The sequence below is a fragment of the Manis pentadactyla genome, chromosome 4, assembly GCF_030020395.1.
Source record: "Manis pentadactyla isolate mManPen7 chromosome 4, mManPen7.hap1, whole genome shotgun sequence".
Taxonomy (NCBI): domain Eukaryota; kingdom Metazoa; phylum Chordata; class Mammalia; order Pholidota; family Manidae; genus Manis; species Manis pentadactyla.
In genome coordinates this window covers 171218511-171239848 of record NC_080022.1, presented here as the reverse complement: position 1 = coordinate 171239848, position 21338 = coordinate 171218511, and the positions used below count along the sequence as shown (strand labels likewise).

The window sequence follows — 21338 nt, the reverse complement described above, 5'->3', positions numbered from 1 at the left end:
ACCACATCACGGTGTTGCAATCTGCAAAATCCAGAATGTGGGAAGCTCTACAGCTCAAATGACCTAGTTTTTAAAGTAAATGAAAAGGGGGAAGAATAAGGGAAGGGACATCTGTAGATTAAAGGATACTTGAGATACAGCAACCAAATGCAATATGTGTATCTTGTTTGTATCCTGATTTAAATAGATTTAATCATGGTTTTTTTATGAGACAGTAAAGGAAATTAGAATATTGTGTATTAGATTATATTAAGGAATTTATTTTTAAGTAATAATGGTTTCATGGTTAAGCCAGAAGTCTTTATCTTTTAGAGATACACTCTGAAACATTTTGTCTTTGTAGAGCTTAGTTTAATTAAGATATAGGATGTGCTCCCACAGTGATAGCTCAAAAACATGTATCAGTGAAACTTAATTAATATGAAAGTAATATCAGCTAGATGCTAAAGATAATACAGGGTCTTGAAAAGAATAATCTGTTTTGATGTCTAAAAACTCAGTGAGGGTAAGAATCATATTATCTGCTGATTTTTGGCTCCTAGCACAACAAATATGTAGTAAATACGTATTGAATGAACTGAAAGCCTTACTTTGACTTAGTTTTAGCAGCTTAAAGTTGAACTTCTTTAAGAATATATTTATTTTTAAGTGAATTATTTAGCCTCATTTTATTTTGTTTCTTTTCCTACCCTTCTAGTCTGGAGTTGATCAAAGAGCCTGTTTCCACAAAGTGTGACCACATATTTTGCAAGTAAGTTGGATTGTTTCATGTGGCTCCATTATTAGCTTTTGTGCTTATCCTTCATAACAGGAAACACCTAATTTTATATAAGCTTTAGTCTCTTCAATTAAGAAAAAAAAATTATGAACAAAAAACCTCACTCTATTTCATTCTGCCTCAGAGTGCTTAGAAAGTCTTCATAAGTTGGTTATAGCCAGAGTTCCTGGTAAAATATTGGCATATTTATCTAATGGGATGTGAAATCACTTAGAACAACTGTTTGTTTTTTGTGTCCCTGAATGAAAGCAGATTCCAGGTGATTGTGAAATAAGCAAAGTGTGTTTCCACCTTCCCAGTTTCTCTTTTATTTCTGCATGTCCTTCTGCTTCTGCCTTTCTAAGGTTCAGTGTTTGCCTGCTTCATAATCCTTGTGAAAGTAGGAAAGAATCTGATACCGGTTTATATTGGGTGAAGTTAATGCATACTAATGATTCAAATATTTACATTTTTAAGGATCAGCCCTTTGAAATGAAAATGTATCTTGATGGAAGAATTTCACAAAAGTTTCGTAGGTAATTTCATGGAACAAAGGGGTTTTCTTCTTTCCCTGATGTTAAACTGTGATTGAGATTTCTCTGAGTGTCAACTAATTTGTTTTTTAAGGCTTTTTTTTTTAATTGATAAAGCAAGCCATGTCCATGGTAATGAGTTTAACTAGCAGAAAAGGTTATATGATGCAAAGTATCTATTTCCCTTGTACCCCAAACCCTTATCTTTCTCTCGTCACCCCAGAAATAATCACAATTATCAATTTCTTATGTATCCCCTCAGGAATTTTAAAATTCAAGAATTCTTAACTTGGAATTCATAAATGGCTTTCATGAATTTCCTAGAATTCAATTTTAAATTCAATTGTATAAAAAACTATGGGCATGTGCAGTTTTCTGGAAAAACAGTCCCTAATTTTCCAAAGTCTTAGAATGTTTCCATAATGTAAAATATGTGAAGAGCCTATGTGTTAAGGATAATAAAGGCCAGCTGATGCTAAAGGAAACCTGTTCCTTTTGGAGGAATATCCTCTGGGCACAAATCTGCCAGAGGAGGTCTGCCTTCCTCAGAATTTTGCCTTGTTCTTCCCATTCATCTGTCCCAACAAGGATCCAGAGCCCACTTCTACTATCTCTCACCCCTTTCCTATCTCACCCCACTGGCCTAGATCTGTTCCCAACAGTTTTCTTCTGATTCCTCAGGCCCTTCTTCCCTGTCAGGTGCCAGGGCAACACAGCTTTATCTCTATGCTTCAAGAATTTTTTAATTTTGTGGCTTCTAGAGAAGAGCTTCTCAAATTATTTGAGGTATAGGACCAGTTTCTTGGTAGATCAGTACTTTTGTAAATCAAAAGTTTAAAGCCCTAGTATGTAAACAGTTACAGATAGCTGAAGATTACCTTTAAATGCTGTGACTTTCATTGTTTCTTGATGAGAATCTTCCTGAGAGATTCTGTATGCTTTCCTATCACCTTGGATAATGAAAACATAGTTTTATAGTGAGTAAAGAAGAAATTAAATTATGAACAATCATTACTTCAAGACATTATGGAAAAAGGAAATTATAGGCAGAGGAAATAATGTGAGCAAAGGTAGGAAAAGAAGAAAGTAAAATATGTGTAGGAAAAATAAGCCAATTTTGCATTTCTGTATGGAGTTGTGTTAGGAAAAGAAGGTGTCCTCAGGGAGATGGCATTTGCAAGACAGAGAAGGTCCAGGATGGGGCAGAAGGGATTAGAAATAGAAAATGGATGTAAGAAAGAGAAGTAGTTGTTATTCATAAGCAGTAATGTAGGAAAAGAACAGTAATTCTACAGAAACATTCTAAGGTTGCGCTGGAGGTAGTTGAGGTAGTTTGAGTTCAGTAAACTTGGAAGTGAAGGCATCTCTTGAGATTGAGAGGGTTAAAGTTGGCAACTGGGGAGAATGAGAAAGACTTGCAATACCTACTATGGAGAATATAATAGAACAATCTGCCATATTTTAAATGATGTGTTAAAATTAGAGTTTAGTATAATGCCCATGTGATATATCGACTTTTTCATGAAATCTCTTCTGTAATACCTTTAGAATTTGAATAACACCTTGATCTATATGATGAGAAAGTTGGGAAAAATATCCCCAGTATTAATTATATTGGTTGTATTTTCCCAGAATGAACTCCAATTGCTAATGATAAAACAGCTTTGTTGACCAGGGTAAGTCTTTAGTTCTAAACCTTTCATGAGAAATACAAAAAAGGTAACAGTACTCATCTAGAAAAAAAATTACTTAGGTCATCTATGCATTAGTTTGCAGTTTCCAAACAACAAATGAAATGCATGATACTTTTGGAACATCTAGAACCACATTGTCCAGAGATATGTAAGTCATAAATATCGCTTAAATTTTCTAGTAGCCACATTACTAAAAAGTGTTTTTTGGAATTAATTATATTTATATATTTTAAACCCAATTATGGCCAAAATTTTGTTACTTCAAAATATAATCAATATAAAAAATAGCGATATTTAACTTTATTTTTATAGTAAGTCTCTGAAAACCTGTGTTTTTCTATCTTAGTTTGGACTACCCCATTTCAATGGTCAGTAGCCACATGTGGCTAGGGACTGATATGTTGGAAAACACAGCTCTAGGAAATTACTGTTCAAAGTGGAGTTCATTGGCCTGCAGCAACCATATCACATGGGAATTTGATAGAATCTCAGCCCTACCCCAAACCTACTGAATTGGAATCTGCATTTTAACAAGAACTTTGTAAGATTCTTATGCACACTAAAGTTTGAGAAGCAGTATTCTGGAATGATGACCTTCCTGTACACTTACTTGGAGGAGAGTAAGAGGGATTGGACCAGGGATGGCTGAGGTCTAAAGTAAGACTAGATAGACCAAGTAAAGCAAGTCTTGGGGTCAGCTAACTGAGGAGATCCAGGTAAGCGGTGAATCAGTGTCAGGGAGATTTGACGGCCGGAGACATTAGATCATGCTACCAGTGAATTCTGGAGTCTAGCCATGGATTGGTTTGTCACAGGTATAGAAATAGGCAAGAGATAGATAATCTAGCAAGGAGACTAAACATTGTCCTTCAGGAGTCTAGTAGCAGAAATGAGCAGAAGTTCAGGGTGGTGGTTCTAAGGCAAGGAAAGTAGCAGGGATCCAGCAACAGGAGGCTAAGGGTTGGGGGTAAGACTCTAGTCCCTAGGAGATAAGAGTGTCTACCCATGGGACTGGGATAGCAGACAAGGAACCTAGACAGAATCTCCCAGATGAAGAGCTCAAAAGAGATTCTTAATTGTTGGAACTAAAGTACGAACAAGAGGTTTGATCAAGAAAACAGAGCCTTACTCTAGAAACTGATAAGATTTGGTGGGACCTGCAACAATAAATGGCTGCTAAGATGCTAAGCTGTGGAGTTCTCAGGGTCTTTATTTCCTTTAACTAAAGACCATAATGGTATATAATCTTAGTTCTGTAAACAGGAATCCAGGGCACCCAATGTAATCAAAGGGAGCCAAAAGTCAGCCTCCCTTGGTTTTGCCTAGACTTAGAACTATTAATTTATTGCTTCCTACCAGGATAGACTTGGACAAACAACTCAAAATTAGATGAGTTTCTGTAACATTGCTAAACTGCTCAGGGTATAGATGTGATCAAAAAGGAGTACTCTAAAAAGTGCCCCAAATTAGTTTGTGGCACTGTGATTTTACTATTTTCTATCAGCTTTTAAGCTGCTCTTCAGAAAACATAAACAGCATTTGTTTTAAAAATGTATTGCCTTTACAACAAAAAAAGCAAGTAGATTCAGACACTGAGAAGAGACTAGGTGGCCAGTGGTTACCAAAAGGAAGGGTTGGGGAGGGTGGAGGGTGGGTGGGGAAGGAGAAGGGGATTATGGGGCCCTATAATGCACAATCACAACATAAGTAGGTCACTGGGACAGTAATACAGCACGGAGAATACAATTAATGACTCTATAACATCTTACTATGTTATAGACAGTGACTGCAGTAGAGGGGGTGAGGTCTTGATAGTATGGGTGAGTGTTGAATCACTGTTTTGTTTATGTAAAACCATCATAAGATTGTATATCAATGATACTTTAATTTTAAAAAGTATTGTCTTTCCTTAAGCAGTGGGCTTTAGAAATCAAAAAGCCCAAAACTTGTCTCAGACCTTTTTACTGAGAACCTCATATAGAACATATGTAGGTGTTCTCATTTAATTGGTACATCACGTAGATTCCCCAGAGCTCTAAAACAGAAGTTAATAAATTCCTCTTCTGAGCCCTGAAAGATACACCAATGTTCTGTTGATCTGTCAATGTTTTCTTCAGCTCAGTCTTTCCAAGTCATGCACAAGTTAATTTTCTCTTTTGAATTTAGTTAACAACCTTTATACATATGTTCTTTTCCTACCATAAAGAAAGACTGAAACCAACATCTTGGTTGATGTCTACTTACCTAGTTCCCCTGCATTATTGATGTAATTATTGGGCAGGCTACAACACTCAGTGGCTTGGCTTGTCACTCTGCAGCTTAGTTACTGTGTTTTGCATTACTGTGTTTAGCGAATTTCCTCCTTGTCCCTACTCTGAATTGTTAAATTGTACCATTTACTCCTGATGCCTCCTAATCCATTTTGGTAGAGTACAGGTGGTATTTACATCTTCTCAAGGAGTGGTAGCTTCAGTTTTGTGGCCCTTTGAAGGAAATTTATATACAATGCAGGTAGCTTTTTGACACCTCTTTCCCCTAAACAGTAGAGTTGTTGTCAAGTGCTACGTGATAATTAAAGCATCTATATGGGTGAAAAAGGACCCTGACCCCTAAGTCTCCTTGAGCATACCTACCTACATTCACTTTCTCTGGTAGAAAGCCCAGGACTTTGCTGCAATTCAATCCTGGATCCAATATCACCATCACTACTTGATTACTGTGTGATCTGGGACAAGCCTCTATGGTAAAATGAAAATAATACCTCAGGGTTGTTAATGTGAATGAAGAGAGGGCAATGCATGTTACAGGACCTGACAGGAAAAAACATTCTCTCTGTCTGCTGGTTCACCATTCTCACTGCCTTTTCAACTTCTTTAATTTTTTCTTTCCTGGCTCTTTTCAATGTCAGTATCTGTTCTCTGTGCCATTCCAGTCACCTCCCTCACTGGAATATTATGTCCTTTATAATGGCAGCTATTGTATTTTGCTTTTCCATTGAATCCCCTGTATCTAGAATGGTAATGAACATGTTATAAACATTGGTTGTAAGAGTGAATCACTGCTTTTAGTTATCACCACAGCTCTCTTTCCTTTTTTTCCTTTCTACCTCTCTTTTTCTTCCTAAGGGAACATCGATCTTTATAGACACCACCAGCCAGTGGGAGCAGTCTTTTCCTTTGTAGAGGAAGCTGATTCATTAGAATATGTTGCCTATGTTCTTCAAGTCTTCTTAGCCATATTCATTGTCTGAGACAACCAACAAAATTGTTCTATATCCAGAGCCATTCTTGGAGCCTTCTTCATTCCTTAGACTTCTAGAGAGAAGCTTGGTTAGGCCAGACACTATGTCAGGCATTGTGAATATAAAAATTAACATGTTTTCTCCCTGCCTTTGGTTTCTTAAAACATTTTTATAGAATTTAATTCACATTCTATAAAATTCACCCATTTAAAGTGTACAATTCAGTTTTTTCTAGTATATTCACAGTTTTTCAATCATCACAACAATCTAAGTTTAGAATTTTCATCAACCCCAAAAGAAACCTTGTACCCATTAGCAGCTACTCCCCATTCCCACCTCCTCCTAGGCAACCCCAAGTCTACTTCCTGTCTCTAGATTTGCCTATTTGACATTTCATATAAGTGGAAACGTATAATATGTGGCCTTTTGTGTTTGGTGTCTTTCACTTCCATAGTGTTTTCAAGTTTCATCCATATTGTAGCTTATGTCAGTACTTCATTCCTTTTTATGACTGAACAATATTCTGTTGTGTGGATATACTACATTTTGTTTATTCATTAGTTGATGGACATTTGGATTGTTTCTGCCTATTGACTTATGAATAATGCTGCTATGAACATTTATGCACATGTTTTGTGTGGATTTATGTTTTCATTTCTCCTGGGAAGAAACCTAGGAGTAGAACTGCAGAGTCACATGGTAACTCTGTTTAACATTTTGAGGAACTGCCAAACTTTTTTAAAGTGGCTGCATCATTTTATATTTCTACGACCAATGAATGAAGATTTCACTTTCTCCACATCTTCTCCAATACTTATTTTGTTATCTGTCATTTTGATTATAGCCATCCTAGTGGTCGTAAAGTGGCATCTCATTGTGGATTTAATTTGCATTTTCCTAATGACTAATGATATTGAGCATCTTTTCATATGCTTTTTGACCATTTGTGTATCTCCTTTGGAGAAAATGTGTATTCAGATCCTTTACCCATTTTTTTTAAGTTGGATTATTTCTCTGTTTATTATTAAGTTATTAGAGTTCTTTATATATTCAGGATATAAGTCCCTTATCAGATAAATGATTTGCAGATATTTTCCCATCTGTGGATTGTCCTTTCACTTTGTTCATGGTATTGTTTGTAGCACAAAAGTTTTTCAGTTTGATGTAGTCCAATGTATCTATTTTTTCTTCAGTTGCTTGTGCTTTTGGTGTTTATTTAAGAAATTGTTGCTTAACCCAAGGTCACAAAGATTTATGGTCTTAGTTCTTACATTTAGTCCTATGATTCATTTTGAGTTAATGTTTCTGTATTGTGTTGAGGTATAGGAATCTAGCTTCATCTTTTTTTGCATGTGGATATCTAGTAGTCCCAGCACTATTTGTTGAAAGACTATTTGTTTTCTATTTAATTGTCTTGGCGCCATTGTTGAAAATTAATTGACCATAGATGTGTGGATTTTTCTGCACTCTCAATTCTATTCCATGGATATATATGTCTGTCCTTATGCCATCACCACACTGTCTTAATTACTGCAGCTTTATAATAAGGTGCTTAGTTTTTAAACTAATTATAATCATTTTACTTGAACTACTTACCATTTATGTCTGATTATGCAGCATGAAATAATTATGGATATATCAAGTATGCCATATTAACTTTTTAATAAGTTTTATTTGATCATAACAGTAAGCCATATGCATGTAAGTTCGGTTTTCATAGATCATTGCTTATGTAGTTTGATTTTCTGCTTATGCAGCTCCTAAAAACAATTAAAGAAAGCCATTGGTTGTAATTCACCTGCCATTACCTTTAAAATAGCTCTTAAGGGCAGTTGTGAGATTATCTTTTCATGGCTATTTGCCTTTTGAATATTCTTTCTACAAAAAAGTAACTTGAATTGTTCTTTTCATTCTTTATAATTTACAGATTTTGTATGCTGAAACTTCTCAGCCAGAAGAAAGGACCTTCACAATGTCCTTTGTGTAAGAATAATATAACCAAAAGGTATATAATTTGGGTAGTGATGGGAGGTTGGAAGCAACAGGAAAAAGTAGAAATTCCTTAATAACATAGCTGGTCATAAGAAAGAAACAAGTCCGGCCATTTGCAACAAGGATGGAGCTAGAGTGTATTATGCTCAGTGAAATAAGTCAAGCAGAGAAAGACAAATACTAAATGATTTCCCTCATTTGTGGAGTGTAACAATGAAGCAAAATTGAAGGAACAAAACAGCAGCAAACTCACAAACTCCAAGAAGAGACTAGAGGTTACCGAAGGGAGGGGTGGGGAGGGAGGGAAAAGGGGATTAAGGGGTATTATGATTAGCACACATGGTGTGGGGGGGATCATGGGGAAAACTAGCACAGAGAAGACAAGTAGTGGCTCTGTGGTATCTTACTACACTAATGGACAATGACTGCAATGGGGTATAGGGGGGACTCGATAATATGGATGAATGTAGTAACCACATTGTTTTTCATGTGAAATCTTCATAAGGGTGTATATCAATGATACCTTAATAAAAAATAATTAATTAAAAAATAATTATTATAACATACCTGGTGTTCCTATCAAACCATTCATCAGTAGAAAAATGTATAAAAGAGTTTTTACATTCTTTAGATGACAAAGTAAATTTCTGAAGTTATTTTCCTGCAAGTTCTGTGGTACATCTGTATGCCTTATACAGTAATTAGCAGTTCGTTGCCTTTTTCTAATGCTTCTGAATGCTGAAAGAACTGCAGTCTTATCTAAAGTAGGACTGTACCACCTGGCCCCTGTTGTCTCTAGATCCTTTGTTTTTTCTTCTTTGCATTTGTTTCTACTTAATTACTTACACACAATGTATTTATATACTGTGCATCCCTCCAGCCAGGATGTAAGCTCTTGTTAAGGTACTGGCTTTGTCTGTCTGAGTCAACAGTGTTTTTTCAGTGTTTGACACCTGGTAGTCACTTGGGAATTTAAAAGGATAAATGAATCATATTGCCCTACAACTTCCCTAAACCAAAATCTCTTTGGATAGTATCATCTATCTCAATTTTTGAAATACTGTAATGATATTTGAAAGAAATCCCTGAAAGGTAGAAGTTGGAGGTTGGGTAGATGGGGTTCATATGTTAAGAATAGCAAGTTCTCATGGGAACCCTCCTACACTGTTGGTGGAAATGTAAATTGGTGCAACTGTTGTGGAAAGCAATATGGAGGTTCCTCAAAAAACTAAAACTAGAAATATCATTTGACCCAGTAATTCCATTCTGAGGAATTTACCCAAAGAAAACAAGATCCCTGGTTCAAACAGACATATGCACCCCTATGTTTATCACTGCACTGTTTACAATAGCCAAGATTGGGAAGTGACCTAAGTGTCCATCAGGAGATGAATGGATAAAGAAGATATGGTACATATATACAATAGAATATTATTCAGCCATAAAAAGTAAAGAAATCCTCCCATTTGCATAGTTATTATATTCTTTGAATATAGTTTTCTACTATTGCTGCATATAGAGGATGGCTCTAGAGGGTATTATGTTCAGTGAAATAAGCCAAATGACAGAGAAAGACAAATACCAAATGATTTCACTTGCTTGTGGAGTATAACAACAAAGCAAAACAGAAGGAACAAAATAGCGGTAGACTGATAGACACCGAGAAGGGACTGGTGGTTACCAGAGGAGATAGAGAGGGTGGGGAGTGGAGAGAGAAGGGGATTAAGGGAAACAATAAAATTTGCAATCACAGTATAGATTGGTATTGGGGATGATAGAACAGCACAGAGAATACAGTTAATGATTCTGTAACATCTTACTGTGTTGGTGGACAGTGACCACACTACAAGGGGTGAGGGACTTGATAATATGGGTGAATGTTGAACCACTGTGTTGTGTATTTGAAACCAACATAAGATTATCAATGATACTTTAATTTTAAAAAAAAGGATAGCAAATTCTCTATGTAATGGATCTCTACTAAGGATTCAGAGTAAAATTGTTTTAGGTAGTTATAGGCTTTTGGTGGGCTTGAATGGCAAAAGTGTAACAACATCCAGTACTGCTACACAGTTTGTTCTGATGTCAATGATGTTTTGGTTATAGTATGATATCACTAATAACTGTTCTTTGAATATAGGTTTTCTATTATTGCTGCATATTTTTTTTTGTTTACATATCTTTCCTTATTTTAGTGTCCTAGAAAAGTTGTTAATCACTTGCTAAGTGTATCTCAAACAATTTTAATTTCAGAAGCCTACAGGAAAGCACAAGATTTAGTCAACTTGTTGAAGAGCTATTGAAAATCATTCATGCTTTTGAGCTTGACACAGGATTAGAGTGTAAGTGTTGCATAATCCCAGGGGCCAATGCTCAAGTGGCTGTCCATTAAAACTCAGGACATTTGAGCAGTTATTTTCATGAATAGGTGATAAGACCTTTTGGTCTAGGTTAATTTTGGCTCTTTCATCTATAATCTATTTTTTAAATCACTCCCACCAGTCTCTCACCTTATTTTATTGACCCTAAGGTGCACATTTTTCACATTTTAGCATCTTCAAAATTGAGAGCAATTTACCATCCATTGTGTGTCATTGTTTAATTTACTGGTTTCATTTTTAGTGGTACAGAAAATAATGGTGTATCTTACATCACTGGTAACTTAGATTCAATGAAATATGGTATTATAGCCAAATTTTTTAGTATTAAGATGGAAAGAAAAGATTAGAAGTAACTTTGATGGTCTCTGTTTGTTTCCCAGGAGTAGAATTTCCAAAGTTGATTTTTTTTTTAATTGTAGGTAACCCTTAAAGCATCGGCTTAGAATTGTAAAATAAATAAGTAACCGGGATGTAATCTACAGCATAAGGAATATAGTCAAAATATTTTAACAACTTGGTATGGTGATAGCTGGTACCTAGAATTATCATGTATATAAATGTTGAATCACTGTGTTGTACACCTGAAACTAATGTAATACTGTGTGTCAACTACCCTTCAATAAAAAATAATTATCTACAAAAAAAAAAAAAAAAGCATCGGCTTAGCACAATAAAGAGTATACCCAGGATTTCTCTTGGTTATTGATCACAATTAACACTTCTTTTCTAACTGCAAAAATAATGTTTTCCCTTGTAATTCACAGTTACAAACACTTACAACTTTTCAAAAAAGGAAAATAACTCTCCTGAGCATCTAAAGGAGGAAGTTTCTATCATCCAGAGTATGGGCTACCGAAACCGCGCCAGAAGACTTCGACAGAATGAACCTGAAAATCCTACCTTGGTAAAGCCATTTTCATTTATTCTGGTAACATCTCTTTGTTGAGCAGTGTGAATTAGTGGATGTGCTAGATGCTCATGGGTTTATGTAAAAAGTCAGTAAACAAAGTAAAATAAATTCAGTGATTAGACAAGTGTTCTAATAAACAGGAGTTAGAGGAGTTGAGAGAAGGCCTGTGTACCAGGCAAGAGAGGCAAGAAAGACTTTATACAGCTTTTCCCCCACTTTCGTGCTTTATTCCATTCTGATGCTTGTCTAAAGTAGCCACAAAGTCACTGATGGTTGTAAGTTTTAAGCTTGCTAGTTTTCTTAATTTTTGGTTTTTTTAATTCAATTAATTTTAATTTCAATAATTTTTATTGATGTACATACAATAAATGCACAAATCTTAGTGTATAGCTCAATGAATTTTGATGTGTATACACTCACATAACCATCACCAAGCGTTCCCATGAATTTTTTTTTTGCCTTCACCTATTTCACCCATTCCCTTACCCCTTTAAGGTTGCTAGTTTTTAAAATAATCATTTTTCAGCAATTCTCCAGGCATGAGGAAGTAGCTTCCTTTTTATATTCTCTGAGAAGTTGCCTGAAAAAAAAATCCGTTTTTAACATTTGAAAATCACTTCAGTTAAAAGGTATAATTGTCAAAAAAAAATGCAGTGATTTGCTCTGTTGCAACTCATGTGAATGAATAATGGATATCTTAAAAATAATAGTATTCATGGTTCCAGCATTCATTGTTCAGTAGATGTTGAAAGGCTCAAAAGAAGGAACGCTTCATCAAAGTAATGTTGGGTTTTTAAGTATTCTTTCCTGTACTGAATGTTCTTAGGATTTCTGGGTTTTTATTGTTTTCATTTATCTTTTTTAAAAATTAATTTTATCTTATTGCCAACCCTATTATCAGATGTTATTGGAAATGTTTACTAAGTGAATCTCATTCCCTAACTGTACTGTAAAGTGTTAGTTTCAAAATATGCTTCTGTTGTACTTAAAAAATTACATATTCAGATAATTCATATTCAGTTTAGAAAATTTAAAACAATAGAGAGGAAAAAAATTATTCAAACCACTCATAACTCATACATTTTGGTATATAGTTTGCCAAGTGTTTTTTCCAGGTGACATAAATGTTAGCTAATTGATTATGATTTTTTTTGCCCATGGCCTTGAGTTTCTCCTTAGGGAAAAAAAATGCACAGACCAACAATTAGTTGATCATTCTTTACTGTACTGCTTAGCAGGAAACCAGTCTTAGTATTCAACTCTCTGACCTTGGAATTGTGAGATCTCTGAGAACAAAACAGCAGATACAACCTAAGAATAAGTCTGTCTACATTGAATTGGGTAAGAGGCTCAGATTTCATCATTTTAGAATTAGAGTTGCTGTTTTCTTTGTCTTATTGTTTTACCAAAAACCTTGGTCATAATTTATACAATGGCAGAGAGCTTTGGGAAGTGAAAGTAAAATAATTTTACTACTGTTTTGGTGTATTATAAGTAATGTAAAAGATGTAGCTGTCAGCTTGAAGACCCTTACTTTATAAAGATAGCAAAAGAAAGATTGTCTGGTTATAAGAATGTGTGAATAGATTTTGGAAAGATGGAGAACAGATACAAAAGAACACGATGGGCTGGCTACAGTACTTGGAGGGATCCAAGATAAATTATAGTCAACTAGACTTTCAAGAAGAACTGAGTTGAATTCAAATAGGCCTCTCTAATTGTCTTATCTTTTAGAATATAATTGTGAAGAGTGACCCTTCTTTGGGCTCCCAGACACCATCATATGTTTACCATAGCACTTGCTGTGTCCTTCTGAAGTTACTTGTATGTCTTTCCCCCTCTTAAAATTGTAAGTCCCTTAACAACAGGTGTTATGGCATGAATCAAAATAATTATAACAGCACATATTTAGGAGTTCTTCCTATAGTGCAGGCACTTTTGTGCTTTATTAGTGTAACCCATTTTAGATGCATGACAAACCTCTGAGGTAGTTACTATTATACCTATTTTAGAGGTAAAGAAATTTTGCCAAAGTAGTAAAGCTAGTAAGTGGTGGAGCTATGATTCACATCTAGGAATTCTGGCTTCAGAACCTGTGCTTATAATAACCACTTCTCTGTAATGCCTGACAGGTGTCATTGTGCCTGCCATATATTGAGTGCTCTGTAATATTTCTTATATGAATATCTGTTTTGCAACAAGTATATTTTTTTAGTTTAAAACTTTCAATAAAAATCCTTTTATTGTTATTTGGGGAAATTTTTTTAGGATCTGATTCTTCTGAAGAAACAGTTAATAAGGCAAATTGTTGCAGGTAAGTCAAAGCAAGCCTTTGTCTAAGAAGCTCTCATTTTGTACTAAGTTAATATTAAGATTTTTACTTCTTTTAAGTTAGAATTTACTACTTTAATCTTCTTATTTTATAGCTTAGAAAATACCCTTTTGTTTGTTTTATTTCTTAGTAAGGAATTCAAAAGAGTTTAAAATAACAGAACTCTGCACAGACTTGCTTCCAGCAGATGGTTATGCTCTAGCTTAGTTCCTCATGTACAGTAGTATTGACAGAGTAGTAATTATGGCAGATGAAAGCATTAAAAGACTGTTTTCAATTCTTTCCTTCCCATTTCTTTTTTTTTTTATTGAAGTATAGTTATATACAATATTATATTGGTTTTAAGTATACAACATTGTGTTCAACAGTTATATACATTATTAAATCCTCACCCCAACTAGTGTAGTTACTATTTGTCAACACAGAAAGATGTTACCCTTCTCTCTTTCTTAATCCCATCCTTCAAACTTTATCTGCATAAATTATACAGTAATTTAAGTATCCTGCAACTGGGTTACCTGTCAGATTGCTTTCCTTAGGAGTTATTGCTTGGTCCTAAGATCTGTGATGGCTTGTCTAAAGCCAGATGTTTTCATTGTCAATCAGATTTTGTTTGCAAATGACCTTTTCCTAATCTCTCAATTGGGAGGAAATGATTTTTAGCCTGAAAAGAGGCACCAAAGGCAGTAGGCAGTGTGCCAAGTGGTACATTCTTTGCATTCTATTGGAATGTCTGCTCCATCCCAGTGCCCCCTTTGTTTAGATATCTTTGTTCTTATATTCTCATTAAGATATACTTTTAAGTTTTGTTTTTTTTTTCTTTGTTATCTTCTGGCTATTGTTTGGCTATCACTTAAATTTTGATTCTCATTTGCATGTCTATAAAGCAATGTTCTACACTACTGCTTTGAATTATGTGATTGTGTCCTCAATCTTTGACCATTCTGTTGTGAGTAGACGTTACTTAAGGAGAGAGCAGATTTCAAAAAGTGAATCAAATTGATCAGTTCACTGCAACCCTATCTAGAGGAGCTAAAATACTTGATTTTGCTCATTTGACAACTCTGACATAAATAGTGTTTCTCATTAAGACTCTGTCTTTTCCTTATAGTGCGGGAGACCATGAACTATTACAAATTACCCCTCCAAGTGCCAGGGCTGAAGCCAGTGTGAATCCTGGAAAAAAGGGTAATGGCAAGTCTTCCACAGGCACTGGAGAGAGAATGGGTAGACATAGTACTGTAATTAGATTATTCAGAAGACCATTTGGGACATTTATAATTCACATCTCTTGGCAAAATTAGAAAATCTTTCTCAGATGTCATGGTACAGCTTGATCTATTTCAATAGCTCTAGACTGATGTAATTGTAATGGTACCCTATGTAATTGGTTGTTGCCTTTTACTTTTAATTGATGTGTTTATATTTCATCATTTGCTGTATGGCTTTTAATACAGGGACTATGCATCTGAAGATAGAGCGTTCTATGTCTGATGCTCAACAGTCTGCTTAGTTCACTGTTAGAGGTCATGGAAATAGGAGGTGTGGTTTATAAATAGGGAGAATTCTGAAATTTAATTATCATGAGTGGAAATAATGAGTATCTAGCTAAACAGAAATTAATTGAAAGAGTATGAGCTACATCTTCAGTATACTTGGTAGTATATGAGGTTAGTTTCTCTAAAAAGAGCCAATTGCTTTATTCTACCCCCAAGTTGTTTAAGTATGTGTTTTTTCATGATAATTTAGTTTGTACATATGGTTGTTTTTGTATATTTTCAGCTGCTTGTGAGTGTTCTGAAAAGGACATAGCAAATCTTGAACCTCATCAGTCCAGTAATAAAGATTTGACCACTGCTAAGAAGCATGCAACTGAGAAGCATCCAGAAAAGTATCAGGGTATTTCTGTTTCAAACTTGCATGTGGAGCCATGTGGCACAGATACTCATGCCAGCTCATTACAGCATGAGAACAGCAGTTTATTACTCACTAAAGACAGAATGAATGTAGAAAAGGCTGAATTCTGTAATAAAAGCAAACAGCCTGGCTTAGTGAGGAGCCTGCAAAGCAGATGGGCTGAATGTAAGGAAACATGTAACGATAGGCAGGCTGTCAGCACAGAGAAAAAGTTAGCTCCGAATGCAGATCCCCTGTATGGGAGAAAAGAACTGAATAAGCAAAAACCTTCGTGCTCTGACAGTCCTAGAGATTCTCAAGATGTTCCTTGGATAACACTAAATAGTTGCATACAGAAAGTTAATGAGTGGTTTTCCAGAAGTGATAAAATGTTAACTTCTGATGATTCATGTGATAGGAGGTCTGAATCAAACACTGAAGTAGCTGGTGCAGTAGAAGTTCCAAATGAAGTAGATGAAAATTGTGGTTCTTCAGAGAAAATAGACTTAATGGTCAGTGATCCTCATGATGCTTTAATATGTGAAAGTAAAAGAGGCCATTCCAAACCAGTAAAGAGTAATATTGAAGATAAAATATTTGGGAAAACCTATCGGAGGAAGGCAAGTCTCTCTCACTTGAGCCACATAACTGAAGATCTAATTATTGGAACATCTGCAGTAGAACCTCAGATCACACAAGAGTATCCCCTCACAAACAGACTAAAGCGTAAGAGGAGAACTACATCAGGCCTTCATCCTGATGATTTTATCAAGAAAGTAGATTTGGAAGTTGTTCAAAAGACTGAAAAGATAACTGAGGGAACCGACCAAATAGAGCAGAATGGTCTTGTGATGAATAGAACAAATAACGGTCATAAGAATGAAACAAAAGGTGATTATGTTCAGAAAGAGAAAAATGCCAACCCAACAGAATCATTGAAAAAAGAATCTGCTCTCAGAACTAGAGCTGAACCTATAACCAGCAATATAAGCAATATGGAACTAGAATTAAATATCCATAGTTCAAAAGTACTTAAGAAGAATAGGCTGAGGAGGAAGTCTTCTACCAGGCACATTCATGCACTTGAATTAGTAGTCAGTGGAAATCCAAGCCCCCCTAAACATACTGAACTACAAATTGATAGTTGTTCTAGCAGTGAAGAGATGAAGAAAAACCAAATACCAGTCAAACATGCCAAAAAGCTTCAACTCAAGGAAGATAGACTTGCATGTGGAGCCAAGAAGAGTAATAAGCCAAATGAACAAATAAGTAAAAGATTTACCAGTGACACTTTTCCAGAACCAAATTTAACAAACATACCTGTTTTTTTTACTAAATGTTCAAGTTCTAATAAACTTCAAGAGTTTGTTGATCCTAGCCTTCAAAGAGAAGAAATAGAAAAGAATCTAGAAACAATTCTTACCCAAGTCCCCAAAGATGTGATATTATGTAGAGAAGGAGGTTTGCAAACTGAAAGATCTTTAGAGAGTAACAGTATTTCATTGGTACCTGATACTGATTACGGCACTCAGGATAGTATCTCATTACTGGAAGCTGACACCCTAGGGAAAACAAAAACAGCACCAAATCAGTGTACAAGTCTGTGTGCAGCAATTGAAAACCCCAAGGAACTTACCTATTGTGGTTCGAAAGATATTAGAAATGACACAGAGAGCTTTAAGGATCTATTGAGACATGAAGATAACCACACTCAGGAGACAAGCATAGGAATGGAAGAGAATAAACTTGATAAGCAGTACTTACAGAATACATTCAAGGTTTCAAAGCATCAGTCGTTTGCTCAGTTTTCAAATATGGGAAATCCAGAAAAAGAATGTGCAGCAGTCAGTGGCCATTCTGGGTCCTTAGGGAAACAAAGTCCAAAAGTCACTCTTACATATGGACAAAAAGAAGAAAATGAGGGAAAGAAAGAGTCTGAAATCAAACATGTTCAAACAATTCATACAACTGCAGGCCTTCTTGTGGTTAGTCAGAAAGATGAGAAGCCAGGTGATTATGTAAAATTTGGCATAAAAGGAGTCTCTAGGCATTGTCAGTCATCTCAGTTCAGAGGCAATAAAACTGAACTTATTTTTGCAGATAAACCTGGAATTTCACAAAACTCATATCATATACCATCAGTTTCTCCCATCAGGTCATCTGTTAAAACAATATGTAAGGAAAACCTGTCAGAGGAAAAGTCTGTGGAACATTCAATGTCATCTGAAAAAGCAATGGGAAACAAGTGCATCATTCAAAGTACTGTGAGCACAATTAGCCAGAATAACATTAGAGGAAGCAGTTGTAAAGATGGCAGCTCCAGCAGTATTAATGAAGTAGGTTCCAGTACTGATGAAGTAGGCTCTAGTATTAATGAAGTAAGTTCCAGTGGTGAAAACATTCAAGCAGAACTAGGTAGAAACAGAGGACCTAAATTAAGTGCTGTGCTCAGATTAGGTCTTATGCAACCCGAAGTCTATAAGCAAAGTCTTCCTATAGGTAATTGTAAACACCCTGAAATTAAAAGACAAGGAGAAAAAGAAGGAGTAGTTCAGGTTGTTAATGCTGATTTCTCTCCATGTCTAATTTCAGATAACCTAGAACAACCTATGGGAAGTAGTCATGCTTCTCAGGTTTGTTCTGAGACACCTGATGACATATTAAATGGTGATGAAATAAAGGAAAATATCAGCTTTACTGAAACTGGTATTAAGGAAAAATCTGCTGTTTTTAGCAAAAGTGTCCAAAAAGGAGAATTCAGAAGGAGCCCAAGCCCTGTAGTCCATACAAGTTTGTCTCAGAGTCACCAAAGAGGAGCTGGGATAGTAGAGTTTTCAGAAGAGAACATGTTTAGTGAGGATGAAGAGCTTCCTTGCTTCCAGCACTTACTGTTTGGTAAAGTAACCAGTACACCTTCTCAATCCACCAGTCATAATGCTGTTGCCGCAGAAGGTCTATCTAAGAAAACAGAGGAAAACCTAGTGTCATTGAAGAATAGCTTAAATGACTGCAGTAACCAGATAACATCAGCAAAGGCATCCCAGGAACATCACCTTAGTGGGGAAGCGAGATGTTCTAGTAGCTTATATTCTTCACAGTGCAGTGCTTTGGAAGACTTGACTGCTAATACAAACAACCAGGATCCTTTCTTGATGCTTGATCCTCCTTCCAAACAAGTGAGCCATCAGTCTGAAATCCAGGAAGTTTTGAGTGACAAGGAATTGGTTTCAGATGATGATGAAAAGGGAACTTGCCTGGAGGAGGATAATCCCCAAGAAGATCAGAGTGTGGATTCAAACTTAGGTATTGGAACCAGGTTTTTGTGTTAGCCCTCATCTACTTTATAGAAAAGAGCTAAATGTTTATTTTATGAGTTTCCAAGTACAGTTAAAGTAACTGCTTCTTAAACTTTAAACATGGTCCTCCTAAGATGCTTTTCCTTAAAAGTCCTTCACCTAGCTAGAACATCTTCTCTATTTGACTGAGATTTAATGCCCTAATTGTTAGTAGACCTGTTTCTGGGTTTTATTGTTAAATGATCTCTAAGGAAATCTGGGTGTTCCAGCACAAGGAATATAATCATTTTGTGTGACATGAAAGTGAAATTTGTCCTGCCAATGGGAAGAAACAGATCCAGCAAGTTGGAGTATTTGCTGTTTGTTTTTACACCTGAATCTCTATTCTTATTATAACTTAAGGTGAAGCAGCATACGGGTACGAGAGTGAAGCAAGCCTCTCTGAAGCCTATTCAGTGCAGTCCTCTCAGAGCGGAATTTTAACCACTCAGGTAAAAAGCATGTTTGGATGTGTTATGTGTGGTGAACTCTGCATTCAGTAGTAGCATCTTGCATTCTTAACATTTGCTTATGTAATCCCTTAGAATTAATGGTGTAACAGTTGTGTGTGGTATCTTGTCTCCTCAAGTTAGATTGTAAGCACCTGGATGGACCTCATGCTATTTTTTATTTCATACACACACATACACTCCACCTTGCTAGTGCAGAACACTAAATAACTGAATTTAAGGAGTAAGCTAAGCTGTTAACACCCATTTGCACTATAAAAAAACATGTGAAAGCATTTCTGTATCACAGAGAGGGGTGTTTATTCTCAGTACCAAACTGAAGCCTACAGAATTCCCTTCCAGTTAGAGACTGTCATATTGGTATATATTCCACTCATCATACCTTTCACTGTTTTGTGGATATTTCTTTTTTAATCTGCTAGTTCTTTCATGCCTGTAAGTCATCTTTTTTCTTTAAGAACGAAAGTACACCATTTTACTTCCTGAACCTATTGGTTAAGACCAATATTTTGCTTACTTATAAAGGGAATAACAGTTTTGTCATATCTATAGCATTTGGTAACATGAGTATTTCAGTACTCCAGGCAGAATAATCTCCTAGAAAAAGCATTCTCTATCACAACATTTAAAAATTAACATCATCTTCCTCACAGAACCAGTTTTATAGCAGTTGCCTTCAGGTGGGGAAATAGATGACTGGGAGAAGAGAAAGGAGGAAATGTTACTTTTTTCTGAATATCCTTTTGTGCCTTGAATTTTATACCATGCATTTATATTAATTATTTATAATACTGAGTTCTATGAGTTATCCAGAAATAATCACTATTAACTTTTTGATATATATTTCACTCATCTTCCTAAAGATGTGTGTGTGTATACTTTATCTTTAAAAAATATTCAGGTAATAACTATATACTTACATCATAACAAAGTTTTTACTGTGTCATTAAATTTTCTTCAGTGACTTTATTTTTTAATTATTATATAGTATTCTAACCTTTGCATGGCCATGACTTATTTGACCTATTGCTGAATATGAGGGTTTCAGGGTAGGAGACACAGTTTGCTCTTATGAACAGCACTGTAGTAGTATCTTGATAGCTTAATATTTTCCTGCATCCCCAATAATTTCCTAAGTATAAATTCCTAGGACTGTAATTTTTGGTCTTTGATACATATTAAATTGTTCTTTAGCAAGATTGAACCAACCTATGCTCTTCAAGCCATTATGGTACTTGATAGTTCCCGATTTCCTTTACCATTGCCAGCACTGGGTGGTGTCCAGTTTAATAATCTTCTAAATCTTGGCATTGCTCTGAGGATTGTAGATAGAGAGGGCTTGTCTTCTACTGCCTCTTTTCTCTGCAGAGCAAATCGCTCTAGCACTGAGGCCTGCTGGTGTCACACCTTGAGACAACTGCCTATTCAGTACCTGAGTTGTCACTGGTATTCTTCATGTCTGTAAGATTGCCATGGTGACTAAATTAATGAAAAGACTTAGGAGGCCTTTTCTCTGCATCCTATAATCTTTTCTGGGTGTGCATTTGGGCCTCTGTCAGCATGTCTTTCACCTTTTTGTCTCTTGTGCTTTAAAGTTGTAGTTTTCAGTTTCTGATTCCACCTGCTTTAGCCATGTTGTTATAGTTGACATTCAGTAACCTACCTCCTTGTTTTTCATATTCCTTGATCTTATTCCCAAAGATATGTGTATTTGTTCAAAATTGATTTTACAGTGTTATTATCAAGAATCCACCCAAAAAAGAGCTGATGTCAAATTTCAGGGCTAACTTAAAACTA

General features: G+C 35.6%; 1 protein-coding gene across 1 annotated transcript in view; it reads left to right on the top strand.

The window, feature by feature from the left end:
- Positions 1-21338, top strand: part of BRCA1 (BRCA1 DNA repair associated) — a 60643-nt gene that overhangs the window by 7133 nt on the left and 32172 nt on the right. Inside the window, 10 exon segments of the mRNA XM_057501527.1 lie at positions 698-751; positions 8153-8230; positions 10471-10559; positions 11363-11502; positions 12744-12849; positions 13777-13822; positions 14952-15028; positions 15623-15739; positions 18329-19039; positions 19435-19523. Coding sequence (XP_057357510.1) covers positions 698-751; positions 8153-8230; positions 10471-10559; positions 11363-11502; positions 12744-12849; positions 13777-13822; positions 14952-15028; positions 15623-15739; positions 18329-19039; positions 19435-19523 — 1507 coding nt within the window.